Source organism: Lissotriton vulgaris, chromosome 9 (genome assembly GCF_964263255.1).
Source record: "Lissotriton vulgaris chromosome 9, aLisVul1.2, whole genome shotgun sequence".
Taxonomy (NCBI): Eukaryota; Metazoa; Chordata; class Amphibia; order Caudata; family Salamandridae; genus Lissotriton; species Lissotriton vulgaris.
Window position 1 is genome coordinate 152,174,327 of NC_141697.1, and position 15,718 is coordinate 152,190,044.

General features: G+C 50.3%; 1 protein-coding gene across 1 annotated transcript in view; it reads left to right on the forward strand.

Annotated features, from left to right (window-relative positions):
• LOC147689764 (acyl-coenzyme A thioesterase 1-like) overlaps positions 1-15,718 on the forward strand; it is a 114,439-nt gene that overhangs the window by 38,662 nt on the left and 60,059 nt on the right. The window contains exons 2-3 of the mRNA XM_086939436.1: positions 4,896-4,977; positions 11,201-11,403. Coding sequence (XP_086795562.1) covers positions 4,896-4,977; positions 11,201-11,403 — 285 coding nt within the window. The remainder of the gene's footprint in view (positions 1-4,895; positions 4,978-11,200; positions 11,404-15,718) is intronic.

The window sequence follows — 15,718 nt, forward strand, 5'->3', positions numbered from 1 at the left end:
AATTCCTAGGCACCCATTTCAAAACTAAACGAATATCTGGCATTATATGAAAAAAGTGGCAATTCTAACTTAAGCTGTCACCTCACTTTTTTTACAATCCTCCCTCCCCCTTCCTTCTATGTTATCTCGGGTTGTCACCTGATCTCATTTCTCGAGTGTTGCAGTGTTCCCTGCAGGGCTACTTTCACACCCATGGATCCGTCGCTGTTGACATGTAAATGCGGCCACACAAAGGAAAGCAGCTCCTGTGCTGGAAAAAACAAACAGAAGAAACCCGGCTTTGGGAAAGATGGACCGGATTACTCACCAGCAGCCCGAGGCCAGGCTATTTTGCACACCTAACAGGGGGCAGAGGGGAGGGGGCGTGGGTGCTTAAACACTTTCATATATAATGGTTGTTTAACACCTAATCAACAGTGCAGGGTCTGCCTTGACCCTGTCCTGTTAATCACAGCGTTAAGCAAGCCCTCCCCAACACCTACAGTGTGGGGAATTCTAAAGAGCACTACTGAACGTTAACAGCGTCTCTGTAAAAGTCTCTTTCAGGGGCTCCATGCTGCTGAGAGATCCAAACGTAGAGCGGCATTTGTCCCGCATTGGAGCTGATACCAAACCTTTGCCTGCCATGCCATCAACCATGGTACCGGTACTCTCCATGACTGGAAAAAAAGTGCCGGTACTGACGGCTCGGAAATTTGGAAGTGCCGGTACTCAGTACCGGTGAGTACCGGCCCATTTAAAGCACTGCTCATAAGGTTCCAAAGCAGAGACTTATAGAAAGGGCTTTAAGTGGGCCGGGTCTCACCGGGTCTGAGCACCGGTAGTTTTTTTACGGAGACCTCGAAAACGGGTCTCTATCGGGCTCTGTTTTGTGCCCTGGCACGGGAGGTCTTTCTTTTTTTAGGTCTCGCCTGTCGATGCGCATGCGCATCGAGCAAGCGAGACTAGGGGGACTTATCAACTCTTTATCCACACTGCAAGGAATCGTGGCGATTCCTTGCAGTGCCCGTGACTTTTAAGCTCAATGCGCATGCGCATTGAGCTTAAAAGCGCGTGCACGTCCGTCTTTGTTTACCCGCTCCGCCCCCTCCCCTTCCCGCCGTCTCGCATTTCCCCTGCCGCATCAAAGGCTTTCACGGCCGGCCGGCCATGCTTTCAGTTTCACGACCGGCCGGCCGTGTCATTCCAAAGCCCGCTCTCCCTGCTCCGGCCGAGACGCATTTCTCCTCCCTCCTCCCCCCATTCACGTTTATTCGCAATTTTTTTAGAAAAATGTACCACAGACTAGACAATATTTTTAGACCATGTTTATAACTAACACGTGTGTGGACGGAGTTGAAAGTGAGTACATCAATTTTCATTTCGCCTCGCTATTTAGCACACCTTCGAAGTCTTTCTTTTGGGTCTGTGCTGCAGTCATCCAATGATGTCCATCCAACTACAGCGGTTGCTCGGTTTCTGGCTACCCGTCTGACTGTGATTGGTGTGAATCTAGATGGAGCCACGAGCAAACCAATCACCGGGAGCCACGGTTTGAGATCCGGGGCAGACGAGGGAGCGGCGCATGGCATTGGCAGGTAGATAATGCCAGACTCATCCGGGTTTGCTGCACTCAGACTCTCCTCTTCCCATCCACAACACAGCCGGCCCAGTCAGGGGCACAGACTGTTACGGACCCGACTTCGACATGGCTACACCGCGACTTCTTTTAGGTAGGACCGTGGCGGTGTTTATAATGCCCGGCAGCTTCCTTATATAATAGGTTATATATATATATATATATATATATATATATATATATATATACAATTCGCCCAGACCATGGTGTGATATTTGTAACCCCTTGTCGTTTCCCTGTCTATCCTCCTTACAGAAGCATTCTAACAGAAGTAAGGCTTTACTATTGTGAATGACGACTTTCTTCTTCCCACCTTATCGTAGAACTTATTTTCTAAGTTTGGGTGTGTAAGGAATTTCATTCATAACAATTGCTGTGGAAAATGTAAGACAGAGCCATAGATCCCATCGCTCTAGATTTCGTGGGGTTAGGTATGTGTAGCTAAAAGTTTTATTGAATCGAAAAAAGTGCCAGCTAGAACACGACCGGCTAGAATGTGTAAAGCTTAGTAATATCGAAGTGCCCTAGAGTGTAGAAAATCTTCGCTGCTGATGAACAGCAGCGGCAATTGGTTCATGTTTATCCCGCTTTCAATTTATGCATTCGATTTTCATTACTTGTTTAAAAAAATATATGTTTAAGTCAGTTAAAACGGTGTTCTTTAACTCTTTTATACAGAGGATGTAGGCTTAAGGCTCGCGCGATCGACCTCTAAAGCTGGGAGCTCGGGTTCGAGTATCGGGAACGACGCTCAACATCCTCTTGATTCTTGGCAAATTACCTAAGTAATCTCCCCGTCCCAAACAAACAAAAAATATGAATGTGTCCATCTGTAACAAAACTGGTGCTCATGTAACGTGCTCTTATACCCGATATCTTCGGGTCTAGTTCGCGCTATATAAAACTAAAAAAAAGATACCGCTATAAGCATGTAGTTCTTGTTCCGTAAACCGTGTCTTTACGCATGTATTATTCTGCGCTTTGTAAACTGATTAGTAGGCTCCATAGTTGTTGAGATTTATCATCTATCAAATTCCTCAAACAAGGAGCCTCAGTAACTTGCATGTCTGGCACTTGTATTTCGGACATAAAAAGAAGATTTTATTAAGCATCTTTAGTTCTGTGTATGCCAAAGGAGCAAATCGCTGCTTGAGCAAACTCATTCAATTTTGACATTGGCAAAGTTTGGAACTTTCTGTTTGGGGACACCCCTCACCCTCAAACCCTCACCCACCCTCAACCCCTCACCCTCACTCACTCACCCTCAACCCCTCACCCTCACTCACTCACCCTCACTCACCCTCAACCCCTCCCCCTCGACCCCTCCCCCTCGACCCCTCCCCCTCAACCCCTCACCCTCACTCACCCTCAACCCCTCACTCACCCTCAACCCCTCACTCACCCTCACCCTCAACCCCTCACCCTCACTCACCCTCACTCTCACTCATCCTCACTCACCCTCAACCCCTCACCCTCACCCTCACTCACCCTCAACCCCTCACCCTCACTCACTCACCCTCAACCCCTCACCCTCAACCCCTCACTAACCCTCACTCTCACTCATCCTCACTCAACCACCCTCAACCTCCCTCACCCTCAACCCCTCACCCTCAACCCCTCACCCTCACTCACTCGCCCTCAACCCCTCACCCTCAAACCCTCACCCTCACTCACCCACCCTCAACCCCCACTCACTCACCCTCAACCCCTCACTCTCACTCACTCACCCTCACTCACCCTCAACCCCTCCCCCTCGACCCCTCCCCCTCAACCCCTCACTCACCCTCAACCCCTCACTCACCCTCAACCCCTCACCCTCAACCCCTCACCCTCAAACCCTCACCCTCACTCACCCACCCTCAACCCCTCACCCTCACTCACTCACCCTCAACCCCTCACTCTCACTCACTCACCCTCACTCACCCTCAACCCCTCCCCCTCGACCCCTCCCCCTCAACCCCTCACTCACCCTCAACCCCTCACTCACCCTCAACCCCTCAACCCCTCACCCTCAACCCCTCACCCACCCTCAACCCCTCCCCCTCAACCCCTCACCCTCACCCTCACTCACCCTCAACCCCTCACCCTCACTCACCCTCAACCCCTCACCCTCACTCACTCACCCTCAACCCCTCACCCTCAACCCCTCACCCTCAACCCCTCACCCTCAACCCCTCACCCTCACTCACTCACCCTCAACCCCTCACTCACCCTCACTCTCACTCACCCTCACTCTCACTCACCCTCACTCACCCTCACTCACCCTCACTCACCCTCAACCCCTCACTCACCCTCACTCATCCTCACTCACCCTCAACCCCTCACCCTCACCCACCCTCAACCCCTCACCCTAACTCACACTCACCCTCACTCACCCTCACTCTCACTCACCCTCAACCCCTCACTCACCCTCAACCCCTCACTCACCCTCACTCACCCTCACTCACCCTCACTCACCCTCGCCCACCCTCACCCTCACTCACTCACCCTCAACCCCTCACCCTCACACAGTGCAATAGGTCTCGGAGCATTTGAGTTAGAGCTTTTAGAATTGTTTATGGCTTTTTTTTATTTCTAATTCTTTAGCATTGGCTACAGGAAAAAAAAATGCTAAAGATTTACAAAACCCATAAACAATTCTAAAAGCACTAACTCTAATGCTGCGAGACCTATTGCATTTTCAATGCTTGTCATGCTTTATAGGGGAAGAGAAATCCTTTAAAGAGAGTCAATTTCTCTCGGGATTTCTCTTCTCTTTTCGAAACTAAGGAGCAGCAACATTGTCGTGGTGTCACCAGGTCTTTATGTGGAAGCTTTTTCAATATTATATACAAGCCGCAGTTGCTGCTTATTTATCTTATGCAACAAACAACTACTGACAAAGCCATTAGTCCTGATTTGTTGTAAGTATGATGTTACTTGTATCATATATCTGGATTTAAAGACAGAAACAACAAAATACCAGTCGGGCAGCACACTATGTTAAGCACAAACTTTTAGCCTACGTGTTTTAAGGCACGCCCATATTTACATTAACTAAGCCAATGCTTGTTGTTCTGTGACGTACAACTTGACGTTCGAACTCTCGACAGTTCCTGATGGACGTAGCTCGGTGTAGTCTCTCTTTTGTGTTGCTGTTTGCTACCACAGAGGGTGGGATTAGCGTCTGCGCTGACAGGTGTCAAATCACCCTCCATGACCCCGCGTGTCCCAGCAGACGCTTCTCACAGATTGGTGACATTTCACAACATTAAGAAACGCCGCACTTCGCTGAAAGGCACAGAATCTATCTGTCTTCGGGCGAGCAAGGTGGTGGGGGACGGGTTCGTGCCGCCCTCAGCAGAGCTACCATGTCCACAGTGAGCGTGCGGATCGCCCCCTCCGCCAAGTGCCTGTTTGATGACCCTGTGCAGATCTCAGTGAGTGGTCTCTCGCCGCTGCAGGAGGTCACACTCAGGGCTTCTCTCACTGATGAGACGGGGGTGCCTTTCCGATCCTCCGCCCAGTATAGGGCGGACAGCAGCGGGGGGCTGTGTAATGTAGTAGATAGATAGTGCCCAGTGACCACACTGACCAGGCACTAGGACCAGCCCGAGGGAAGACCGAGGGCGGGAGGAAAGGGAGGAGCTGGGGGACGAAAGGGAGAGCCCTGACAAAGGGCAGTTCCCTGCTGACCACCATGGTCTGTAGCACCTGAATAAGAAGCTCCTGAATATAGAGCTGCGTCAATGGGACGAAGGGTCTAAGACACCCTGCGCGTGTACCCAGCAGCGACCGGCGATCGACTGACCCGCGACGACTGACCCCGGCTCGCCCCACGCTTGGAGGCTCGAGCGCGCTGCGACGAAAAAAGGAAAACGCCCACCGAGTGCCCACCTCGGCGGCGTGCAGCCAGAAAGAACGCCCACCGAGTGCCCACCTCGGCGGCGACAGCGTGGCAAGACGCAGACCTGGGAAGCGCCCACCGAGTGCCCACCTCGGCGGCGACGGCGTGGCGAGACGCGGACCTAGGAAGCGCCCACCGAGTGCCCACCTCGGCGGCGACGGCGTACTGAGACATCCACACACCGAGTGCCCACCTCGGCGGTGAAATAGATGAAGACTACCTCACCTGTACATCCAGCGGCGGATCGCGGTCCGGGTGAGTGAAAACGCCGACCCAGCCAGACTCCCGGTTAAAATACAAATAAATAGGCCGAAATCCCGTCAGAAACGAGATTCCCGGCGGCCATCTTGGTGTCAGGCAGATTTGACCAATCCCCTGCGAGGGATTTCCGGCGGCCATCTTAAAGTCAGGCAAGAGTCTTGAAAAACAAGAAAGAAGGAAACCAAGCACTGGCGTGTGCAACGAAGAGACTAAATAAGCACTGGCGAGTGCAACGAAAAAAAAAAAAAAAACAAGCTCAGGCAAGTGCAACGAAAATACTAAACAAGCACTGGCGAGTGCAACGAAACCTGCAAACAAGCACTGGTGAGTGCAACGAAAATACTAAACAAGCACTGGCGAGTGCAACGAAACCTGCAAACAAGCACTGGTGAGTGCAACGGAAAAAAAACAAGCTCAGGCAAGTGCAACTGAGCATACAAACAAGCACGGGCGAGTGCAACGAAACCGACAAACAAGCACTGGCGCGTGCAACAAGAACAGACAAAAGAGCGAACACAGACTGCAAAAAGGCGTCAAGACCCACGAGCGAACAATGCCTGACCCCGCCTCTGAGAGCACGTCGCGTGCTTCTCTCCTGCGGCGCCCCGAGCCCCTTATTGTCGAATCGGGCAGGAGCATGAGTCTGCGGTGGCAAGAATGGATAGAAGACTTTGACACCTTCATACAAGCGTCCAGGATTACAACCGAGGAAGAGCAACTACTATTCCTCAGGAACCTGATTGGCAAGGACGGTGGACGGGTCATGAAAGAACTGCCAGCAGACTCTCTGACGTCCTACACGAAAGCACGGGAGGCCCTAAACGGTAAATTCCTACACAAAAGGAATGTTGACTATGAGCGGTACACCTTCAACCGGGCCGTGCAAGAGAGAGATGAACGAATGGAGGCGTTCGTGACTCGTCTGGATCGCCTAGCAGAATACTGCGAGTTCGAGAAGTTTTCGAAGGAAGACGCTATGCGACTAAGAGTCATCGAAGGATGCCTCTCCGAACCATTGAGACGCAAGCTGCTGAAGAAACACTATGCATTAACAGACATCGTGGACATGACGAGAATAGAAGAACAAGCGGACGAGCATGCAAAGAGCATGGAAGGCGGAAAAAGTGAGCGACCAGAACGAGCGTTCAGGATGCAGTCTAGGCGCGAACCTAGGCGGTCTCCGCCAAGTGATCGCTCATCCAGATCCAAGAAACACCACCACCAATCTCACCGGGGGCACAAAGACAAGAGATACACGAAAGGACGCTCGGATAAGCACACCAAATGTTACCGATGCGGCTACGACTTCCCACATGCGGATGCATGCCCAGCGCTGGGAGAGCAATGCCGGAAATGTGGGAGAGACAACCACTTTGAAAGCATGTGCGGGGCCATACCAAAGAGTGACCACAAGGGAAGCCATCGACGACACCCGAACTCAAGCAGTCGCCATCATGCCAGGGCTGTCGAAGACAGACGTGACCCATCCTCCGGGGCATCACAATCAAGTGACCGCTCCTGCAGAACATGTCAGTCTCGGCGATCATCCTCCCGAGAATCTCGATCTCCATCACCTGCTCCTCGAAAGGAATACCTCTATCGGGTAGCAGACCTTGATCAACTGAAAGAATATCCACGTCTGGACATCAACGTTGGCTCTCACCCCACCCAGTTTGTGCTCGATAGTGGGGCAACGCTCAACTACCTACCAGCCACTGAATACCACCGGATGAATCCACAACCAGAACTAATGGAGGCCCATGTGCAAGTATACACGTGGATGGCTGAAAAGCCACTGCCGTGCCTAGGGAAGTTTGAAACTGACCTATCCTATGAAGGCCGAACGATACCAGCATACATTCACGTCATTGAAGGGCCCGAAGCCGACTGCCTTCTGAGCCTGGCAACTGCCGAACGGCTGAAACTGGTAGACATCCTATTCAGAGTCACTGACAAACCAGCACTCATCCGAAAATTCCCAAACCTGTTCCAAGGCCTAGGAAAACTGAAGAACTGTCAAATAAAATTACATATAGATGAACAAGTCACGCCAGTGGCCCAACACCACCGAAAAATTCCATTTCACCTCCAAGAAGCTGTGGAGAAGGAACTCAGAGACCTGCTAGAGGCAGACATCATCGAGAGAACGGAAGGACCGACCCCGTGGGTCTCCCCGGTCGTAGTGGTCCCAAAGAAAGGAGAAGCTGGCAAAGTTCGTCTGTGTGTAGACATGAGAGCGCCCAACACAGCCATTGAAAGAGAGAGACATCCTGGCCCACACATCAGTGATATGATCACGTCCCTCAACGGAGCAAAGATATTTTCAAAACTGGACCTCAACAAAGGATACCATCAGCTAGAGTTGCACGAAAGGTCGAGATACATCACAACGTTCTCGACACATCTTGGACTATTCAGATACAAGAGGCTAAGTTTCGGAGTGTCATCAGCGGCAGAGATATTTCAAGAGGCCATCAGGAGAACAATACACCACATCCCACAGGTCCTGAACTACAGCGATGACATCCTCGTATACGGAGCAACGGAGGCTGAACACAACAAGGCGCTGAATCAGGTCTGTCAAGCACTGCAGGACGCGAACCTCACACTTAACGAAGCCAAATGTGAACTGCACAAACCAACATTAAAATTTTTCGGACACCTGTTCTCTGGAAATGGAATGAAACCAGACCCAGAAAAGGTAGCAGCGCTGAATGACACACCAAGCCCGAAAGACGTTGGCGATATACGATCATTCCTAGGCATGGCCAGCTACTGTTCCAGATATATCCCCGACTATGCCACACTAAGCTACCCATTAAGGAAGCTCACTAAACAAGGGCAATCTTTCCAGTGGTCCACCCAGTGTGAAGGAGCCTTTCGGGAAATCAAGAGAACTGTTGAATCAGCTAAGAACCTAGCATACTTCAACCCAGCAATGAAGACGGAGATAACGGTGGACGCCAGTCCCGTAGGATTAGGTGCCATCCTAGCACAGTATGACAGGGAAGAAGATCAAAGGCACATTGTAGCGTATGCCAGCAGAAGCCTGACTGACACAGAGAGGGCTTATTCGCAACCAGAAAAGGAAAGCCTGGCGGTTGTCTGGGCATGTGAACACTTCCACATCTTCATTTTTGGAAAACACTTCACACTCATAACGGACCACCAGGCCCTAACAACAATCTTCGGGAACCCGAAAGCAAAAATGCCACCGAGAATAGAGCGGTGGGGCCTAAGGCTGCAAGAGTACACATACACCATCATCCACAAGCCAGGCAAAGATGCAAACCCAGCAGATTACATGTCACGACACCCCATCAAAGACAACAAACGAGAACACTCAATAGCGGATGAATACATTCACTTCGTAGTGAATCAAGCGAGGCCTCCGGCTGTTCCACTGGACGCAATCTGTGAAGCAACACAAACCGACACCACCATGCAAGAGGTGAAACTCATGATCCAAACCAACGGCTGGAGATGCAAACCAAGCAATGGACAAACCAACACCGACATAGCGGCATTCAAACATGTCCGTGAAGAACTGTCGATAGCCGCCAATGGACTCGTTCTACGAGGCACAAGAATAGTAATACCACAACAACTCAGACAAGGGGTCGTCAACTTAGCGCATGAGGGACACCGGGGTGTAGTAGCTACAAAAAGAGCACTCCGTGAAAGGGTCTGGTTCCCAACACTAGATCAGATGGTGGAAGCGACACTGAAGGACTGTCTGCAATGTCAACTCGTAAGTCGTCCAGACCCCCCTGCACCGCTACAAATGTCCCCACTACCAGAGGGCGTCTGGCAACACGTAGCCATTGACTTCTACGGGCCGATCAAATCGGGCCAACACGTCCTGGTCATCATGGACGAATACTCCAGATTCCCCATCGCCCAGCTGTGCACGTCTACAAAAGCATCAAGTGCCATACCCATCCTGGAAGAGGTTTTTGCCGCCTGGGGAATCCCCCTAGTGGTAAAGTCGGACAATGGACCACCCTTCAACAGCCACGACTTTGCTGAGTTCGCCCAACACCTCAACTTCACACATCGCAAGATCACACCATTATGGCCCCAGGCCAACGGGATGGTTGAACGTTTCATGGCCACGATCAAGAGGACCTTACAGCAAGCTGAACTCACCGGAAAGCGCCCACAAACAGCCCTTGATGAGATGCTGCGGGCCTATCGAAACACGCCTCATTCCACAACGGGCAAATGTCCCGCCACCATCATGCTAGGACGCCCAGTGCGCACCAGAATACCGATGATGAATCTGACTGCGCCGGAAATGGATTCTGACTCTGATCACGAAGAGATCGCGGCAAGAGACAAAGAAAAAAAGGAAAAGATGAAAGAATATGCGGATGAGCGACGTCACGCGGCACCCCCGCAAATAAAAGAAGGAGACTGGGTGCTGGCAAGACAAGAGCAGCACCGAAAGACTGACTGTCGATATAATGAGGTCCCACTCAAAGTAATTCAACAAAAGGGAACCATGATCACCGCGGAGACTGAAGGAAAGAGACTCACCAGAAATGTGACATACTTCAAAAAGTGCGGACCCACTGTCACCGAATCACTGGCCAATCCCAAACTAGAGCCGGAGGACCCGGAGAGACTGACAACCAACAGCCCACTAACAATGGAGGTCACCGACGACAATGAGAGCGACAACCCCGACCTGCAAGCACGCCCGAGACGCGTGATTAAGAAGCCATCGCGTCTGATCGAAGAACCGTAACAAAATGAACTTGTAATTCAAGCAGGGACATTGTCATTATGCCACTATCCACCGAGGGGGGAGGTGTAATGTAGTAGATAGATAGTGCCCAGTGACCACACTGACCAGGCACTAGGACCAGCCCGAGGGAAGACCGAGGGCGGGAGGAAAGGGAGGAGCTGGGGGACGAAAGGGCAGTTCCCTGCTGACCACCATGGCTGTAGCACCTGAATAAAGAAGCTCCTGAATAATAGAAGTTGTCTGCGTGGTTCATTTAGCAGCTGCGACACTACAACGACACTACAGGCTGGACCTGACTATCTCCCCAGCCCTGGGGGGCAGTTACACGGGGGTGGAGCCCATGGGGCTGGGGTGGTCGCTGCTTCCAGAGACCCCACACAGGCGCCTGGTGAAGAGAGATGTCCTGACCCCCTTTTTTGTGGACTTTGAAGTGTACGAGGGTCATGACACCCCTGGTCAGCTCCTTGCCCAGGTCACCAACGAGCGAAGCTTTGCTTCCTGCGAGAGGGGGTGCAGAGGGTCCCCGTGCGTGAGGGCAAGGTCAGAGCAACCCTTTTCCAGCCTCCAGGTGGGTGACGGGTAATGCTTATGGCTGAAAAACGGTAAAAAACAAATCCGCGTGACTAACTGCTTACATGGAGTTTCTGAAGATCAGACTTTCTCAATTTTTTTTCTGTTCTTACAGGGCCCGGCCCCTTCCCTGGTATTATTGACATTTATGGCACTGGCGGGGGCCTTCCTGAGTACAGAGCGAGTCTTCTAGCCAGTCGTGGCTTTGCCACATTGGCCTTAGCGTACTACGGCTATGAGGACCTCCCAAAGCAAATGAAAGAATTCCATTTGGAATATTTTGAGGATGCTGTAAACTACATGCTGCGACACCCTCAGGTAGACTACACTTCTAAATGTACAGACACCTACACCGCTCTTCATATTTCATTTCAGGAAGCGTGCCAGCGAGATCGAAGAATGGGTTCTCGCGGGGTAACCTTTAGGTGTAAACAGGCTTTTGGTCTTTCATGGTGTACATTTCTCTATTATTTCTTTAGTGTTAAAAACCTCTCTCATTCCTACATAATGATAAAAGCCCCTGCCCAAAATACCGCCACTGCGCCATGTTACCCCTCTTAGATAGTTTTTAAAGACTTGCCTTAATTTTTGGCAAAACTAGAAGCCAATCATAAAGCCCATATGCATAAAAGCGATAGGAGTATAAGGAAGTGGCACCCAAGGACTCTGCCTATGTTGCTTCCGACATCTCAGTGGACTGCAGCAACCGTTAGTCGATCGATTTTCCTACTCTACACCTAGTCCCTTGAACTTGAATTGCTAATAGTCCTTTTAAAGCTGTCTTCGTACCAAGAAGTTTACTTCAAGTGTGGTTATGATTGTATTTGTAGTTCCTGTAGAAGACATTGGCTCATTTCTCCATTTTATTGAGCAGTACTCTGTATGACCCTCTTTGTCTTCCTCATATTAGCTTGTCTTAATCTCAGAACAAGTGCATTCGTCTGTTTCCTTCTCGCGATATTGAATCTTCGCAGTGCATTAATCAGTATTTGAATATGTTTATTGACTGTACAATTAATTCAAATCATTACAGTAAAAAGAACTTAAAAACGAGCAGGTAAAAGAATGGTCATAGTAAAAGTATAGAAGCTTTAGATAAAATGTGATTGATGTACCCCCCTTCCCCCTCACTCGATCAGCCAGCGCCGGTGGTCATTGTCATGTGTCTTTGCACAAAAGTTTCTGAGGCACCTGAATGGACCTTGGTCATTTTCAACTTCAGCAATCTGTAGGCTAGTATCCTTGGGCCTTTCTTTGAGAACCATAATATGGTGCAGCCTCAGTTGGACGGGTAAGAGGGTGCAGTGCTCTGTGTTTGTTTGGGGCCAGACTGCTATATCCCCCTTATTGTACCGTGCTGGACACCATGGTTTGATTATATTCATTTATTTTTTAATTTTTTTGGGAAATATTTTTTATTGCAGATTCGTATAGTGCATAATCTTTCTTTTCAACATTCCTGCTTCCGGCAGTAGCAATGCATAGGTCGTTAAACAAAACATGACACAGCCAGTGAACCCATATCCCGGAGGTCGGGCGGCGTTATCCGTAAAAGCAATAAAAGCATAATAACAAAAGACAATTGCAACTGTTCAGCAGGAAGTTCTTGCATCTGCTTTTCTTTTTCCCCTTCCACCCATTCCCCAACGTATAAACTGTCATAACCCCAAGAGGCAATAGCAAATTGTCAGTACAGTCTTTGTAGAACAGTTGTATTTCTTTCCCCACAAGGCAGTACCTAGAACATGCATGTCATCATCAGGTAGTAACCCTGTGTCCCTAACCCCACATCCCGCCCTCTCCCGTCAAAGTGTAAATCCTCATTATCACAGTCCAAATGTTCATCCATCACAGTTCTCTCTGTGTTTCCCCACCCATCATCTTGGGTCCCACTACTTCCCTTACGTCTACTGGCCAACTCATAATTGTTTTGGTCCCTTCAGAGACCCCCGTCCAGGCCATGGTAGCGTCTCCATTTACAACATACTTTACGGAATTTCCTCGGACAGCCTCTTGCTTTATATGTGACTCTTTCTGCCGCCATGTAGATGTCTAGTCCCTTCCTCCATTCCTTTATCTGAGGCGTGTCGGCCGCTCCCCACTTCTTAGCTACGTCTCTCTTGGCCACCACCAAGGACAACACTAGGCATATTATTAGCAGTGGGCGGGGCAAATCTATATCATTGGTCATTCCCAACAGGATCAGCTTCGGTTCCAGTGGAATGTCTATCCCCAGTGCGTTGCTCAATTCAGTGGTGATCGCGCTCCAATAGGCCTGTATATGTGTGCATGACCATAGTATGTGTAGGAAAGTCCCGTTCTCATGCCTGCATCGTAAGCAGCTGGGGTCTGACACCCTCCCCATTTTACATAGCCTCACTCTGTCGTAATATACCCGGTTCAAGATATTAAACTGGATTAGGCGTAGGCGTGATTTGTTTGCTACTTCTCTAGGATGCACCAGTACCCCCCCCCCCCAATCTACCTCATCCATCTCACCCACTTCCTGTTCCCATGTGTCTTGGAGGCCCGCCAGTGTGTTCGGTCTATTATTCATAATTGTTTTGTAGGTTAGGGAAACCGCTTTCCCAGGGATCTTTTCTTGCAGCAAACGGCCCTCTAGTGGTGCGTATTCAGGGAGTGGCTCTCGCAGTGTCCCTTCCGCCAAGTAAGCATGTCTTAATTGTATGTATTTAAAGAATTGAGAGCGCTGTAGCCCAAATTCGGTCTGTGGGGAAGCAAAGGGTTTCAGCGCTCCGTTTTTGATGAGGTCCCCTAGCGTAGAGATGCCGATGTCGTCCCATCCCTGGAACCCTTTCAATTTGCGTAACTCTTTGAGCCAGGAGCATTCCCATAGTGGTGTTTGCTCCGTAGCCCTGTGTGCCCATCCAGTGACATTCGTGGCTCTATTCCATGCCCCCAGTGTAATCCTTGTGGCCGTCAGTAGTCCAGCCTGTCCCTTCCCCTCATATATGTAGTGTACACTCGAGTGTGTACCCATTTGGTATCGTTCAAGAGCATATGTGGGGTGAGTGGCGGGTGCATGGAGTCAGTCATTAATGGGGGCTAGGTGTTCTGCCCAGTAATAGGTCTCTAGGTCAGGTAGAGAGATCCCCCCCCATCATATTGATGTCTCTGTAACGTTGTCAGTGCGACTCTGCAGTGTTTCCCCAACCATAGCAATGACCGAAGGTCCGCATGTATGTCTCGGAACGTCTTGGACGGTATCTGGTAATATTCATTTTGGAAGGCATAGAGGAATTTTGGGAGAGATATCATTTTGAACTTCGCTGCCCTACCAAGTATTGTCAGGGGGAGGGACTGCCACCTATCTGCGTCAGCTTTGAAATCACGCACGATCCGAGCGATATTACGATCGTATGAGGTATCTCTCGCAGCAGTGATGAATATCTCCAGGTATTGGAAGCCTTCTTCGGTCGTCTGTAGATTCTGTGGCAGCTGAGGCCATTCCTCACGCCCTTAGGGATCGTAAAGTGTCAATTTGTGCTAGTTAATCTGGTATCCTGACCTCGCGCCATATTTTGCCAGTTCATCAAACAGTGCCGGTATTGTACTTTCTGGCCGTGTGACAAAGAGGAGGACGTCATCAGCGTAGAGGGATAGTTTTTCATCTCGCGTGTCTGTCTGGCTGATATAGAACCCCGTGATCCTCTCGTTTTGTCTGACTGCGGAGGCCATCACCTCAATTGTCAGGGCGAATAGCAGGGGTGACAGGGGGCATCCCTGCCGGGTTCCCCGTTGTATGGAAAAAGTCCTCAACATCACCCCATTGACCCTTACCCGGGCCCCAGGGCCTGCATACAGTAGACCGATTTTCCTCCTGTATTTGGGTCCAAAACCCGGCCGTTCTAGTACTCCCTCTAGGAAGGGCCAATGGACAGCGCCAAACGCCTTTTCGGCGTCGAGGAACATGAACCAATGTGGTTCAGCTCTATCTTTTACCACATGTAGCCAGTTACGTGTCCTCCTCAAATTATATCTGGTGGCCCTTTCTGGAATGAACCCTGTCTGATCCATGTGTATCAACCCTGGGATGACCCTTCTCATGCGCGAAGCCAGTATGGTTGCATATATCTTGGCCTCCACATTTAGTAGGGAAATGGGATGGTATGAGGTACAGTCTTACGGGGGCTTCCCCGGTTTGTGGATCGGGACAATCGTAGCTTGTCTAAGATCCAGGGGGAACTGTCCCTCCTCTTCGGCATCCCGAAACATGCCCAGTAAATGTCGCGGCAGGAGGTCAGTAATGCTCTTAAAGAGTTCCGCAGGAAAGCCGTTAGGACCTGCGGCCTTCCCTGTGCGGAGTTTAGCCAGCGCCTCTCGAACCTCTTCTTCTGTGACGTCGGACTCTAGATCCGCACAGTCAGTTTCGCAAGTGCTGGGAGGGTGATAGGCGCCATATATTGCAGCGTCTCTGCTTTGGAACCCAGATCTCGGGCCTTGTATAAAGTTTCATAACATTCGGCAAATGCTTCAGCCATCTTATCGTTGGTGCAAGCCCAAGAGTTCGGGCCCACCCTTATTTTCTCAACCCAGCGTTCGTCTCTCTCCTTCCTACTGAGCCAGGCCAATAGTCTCCCAGATTTATCACCTACATCATATATGCGGTGCA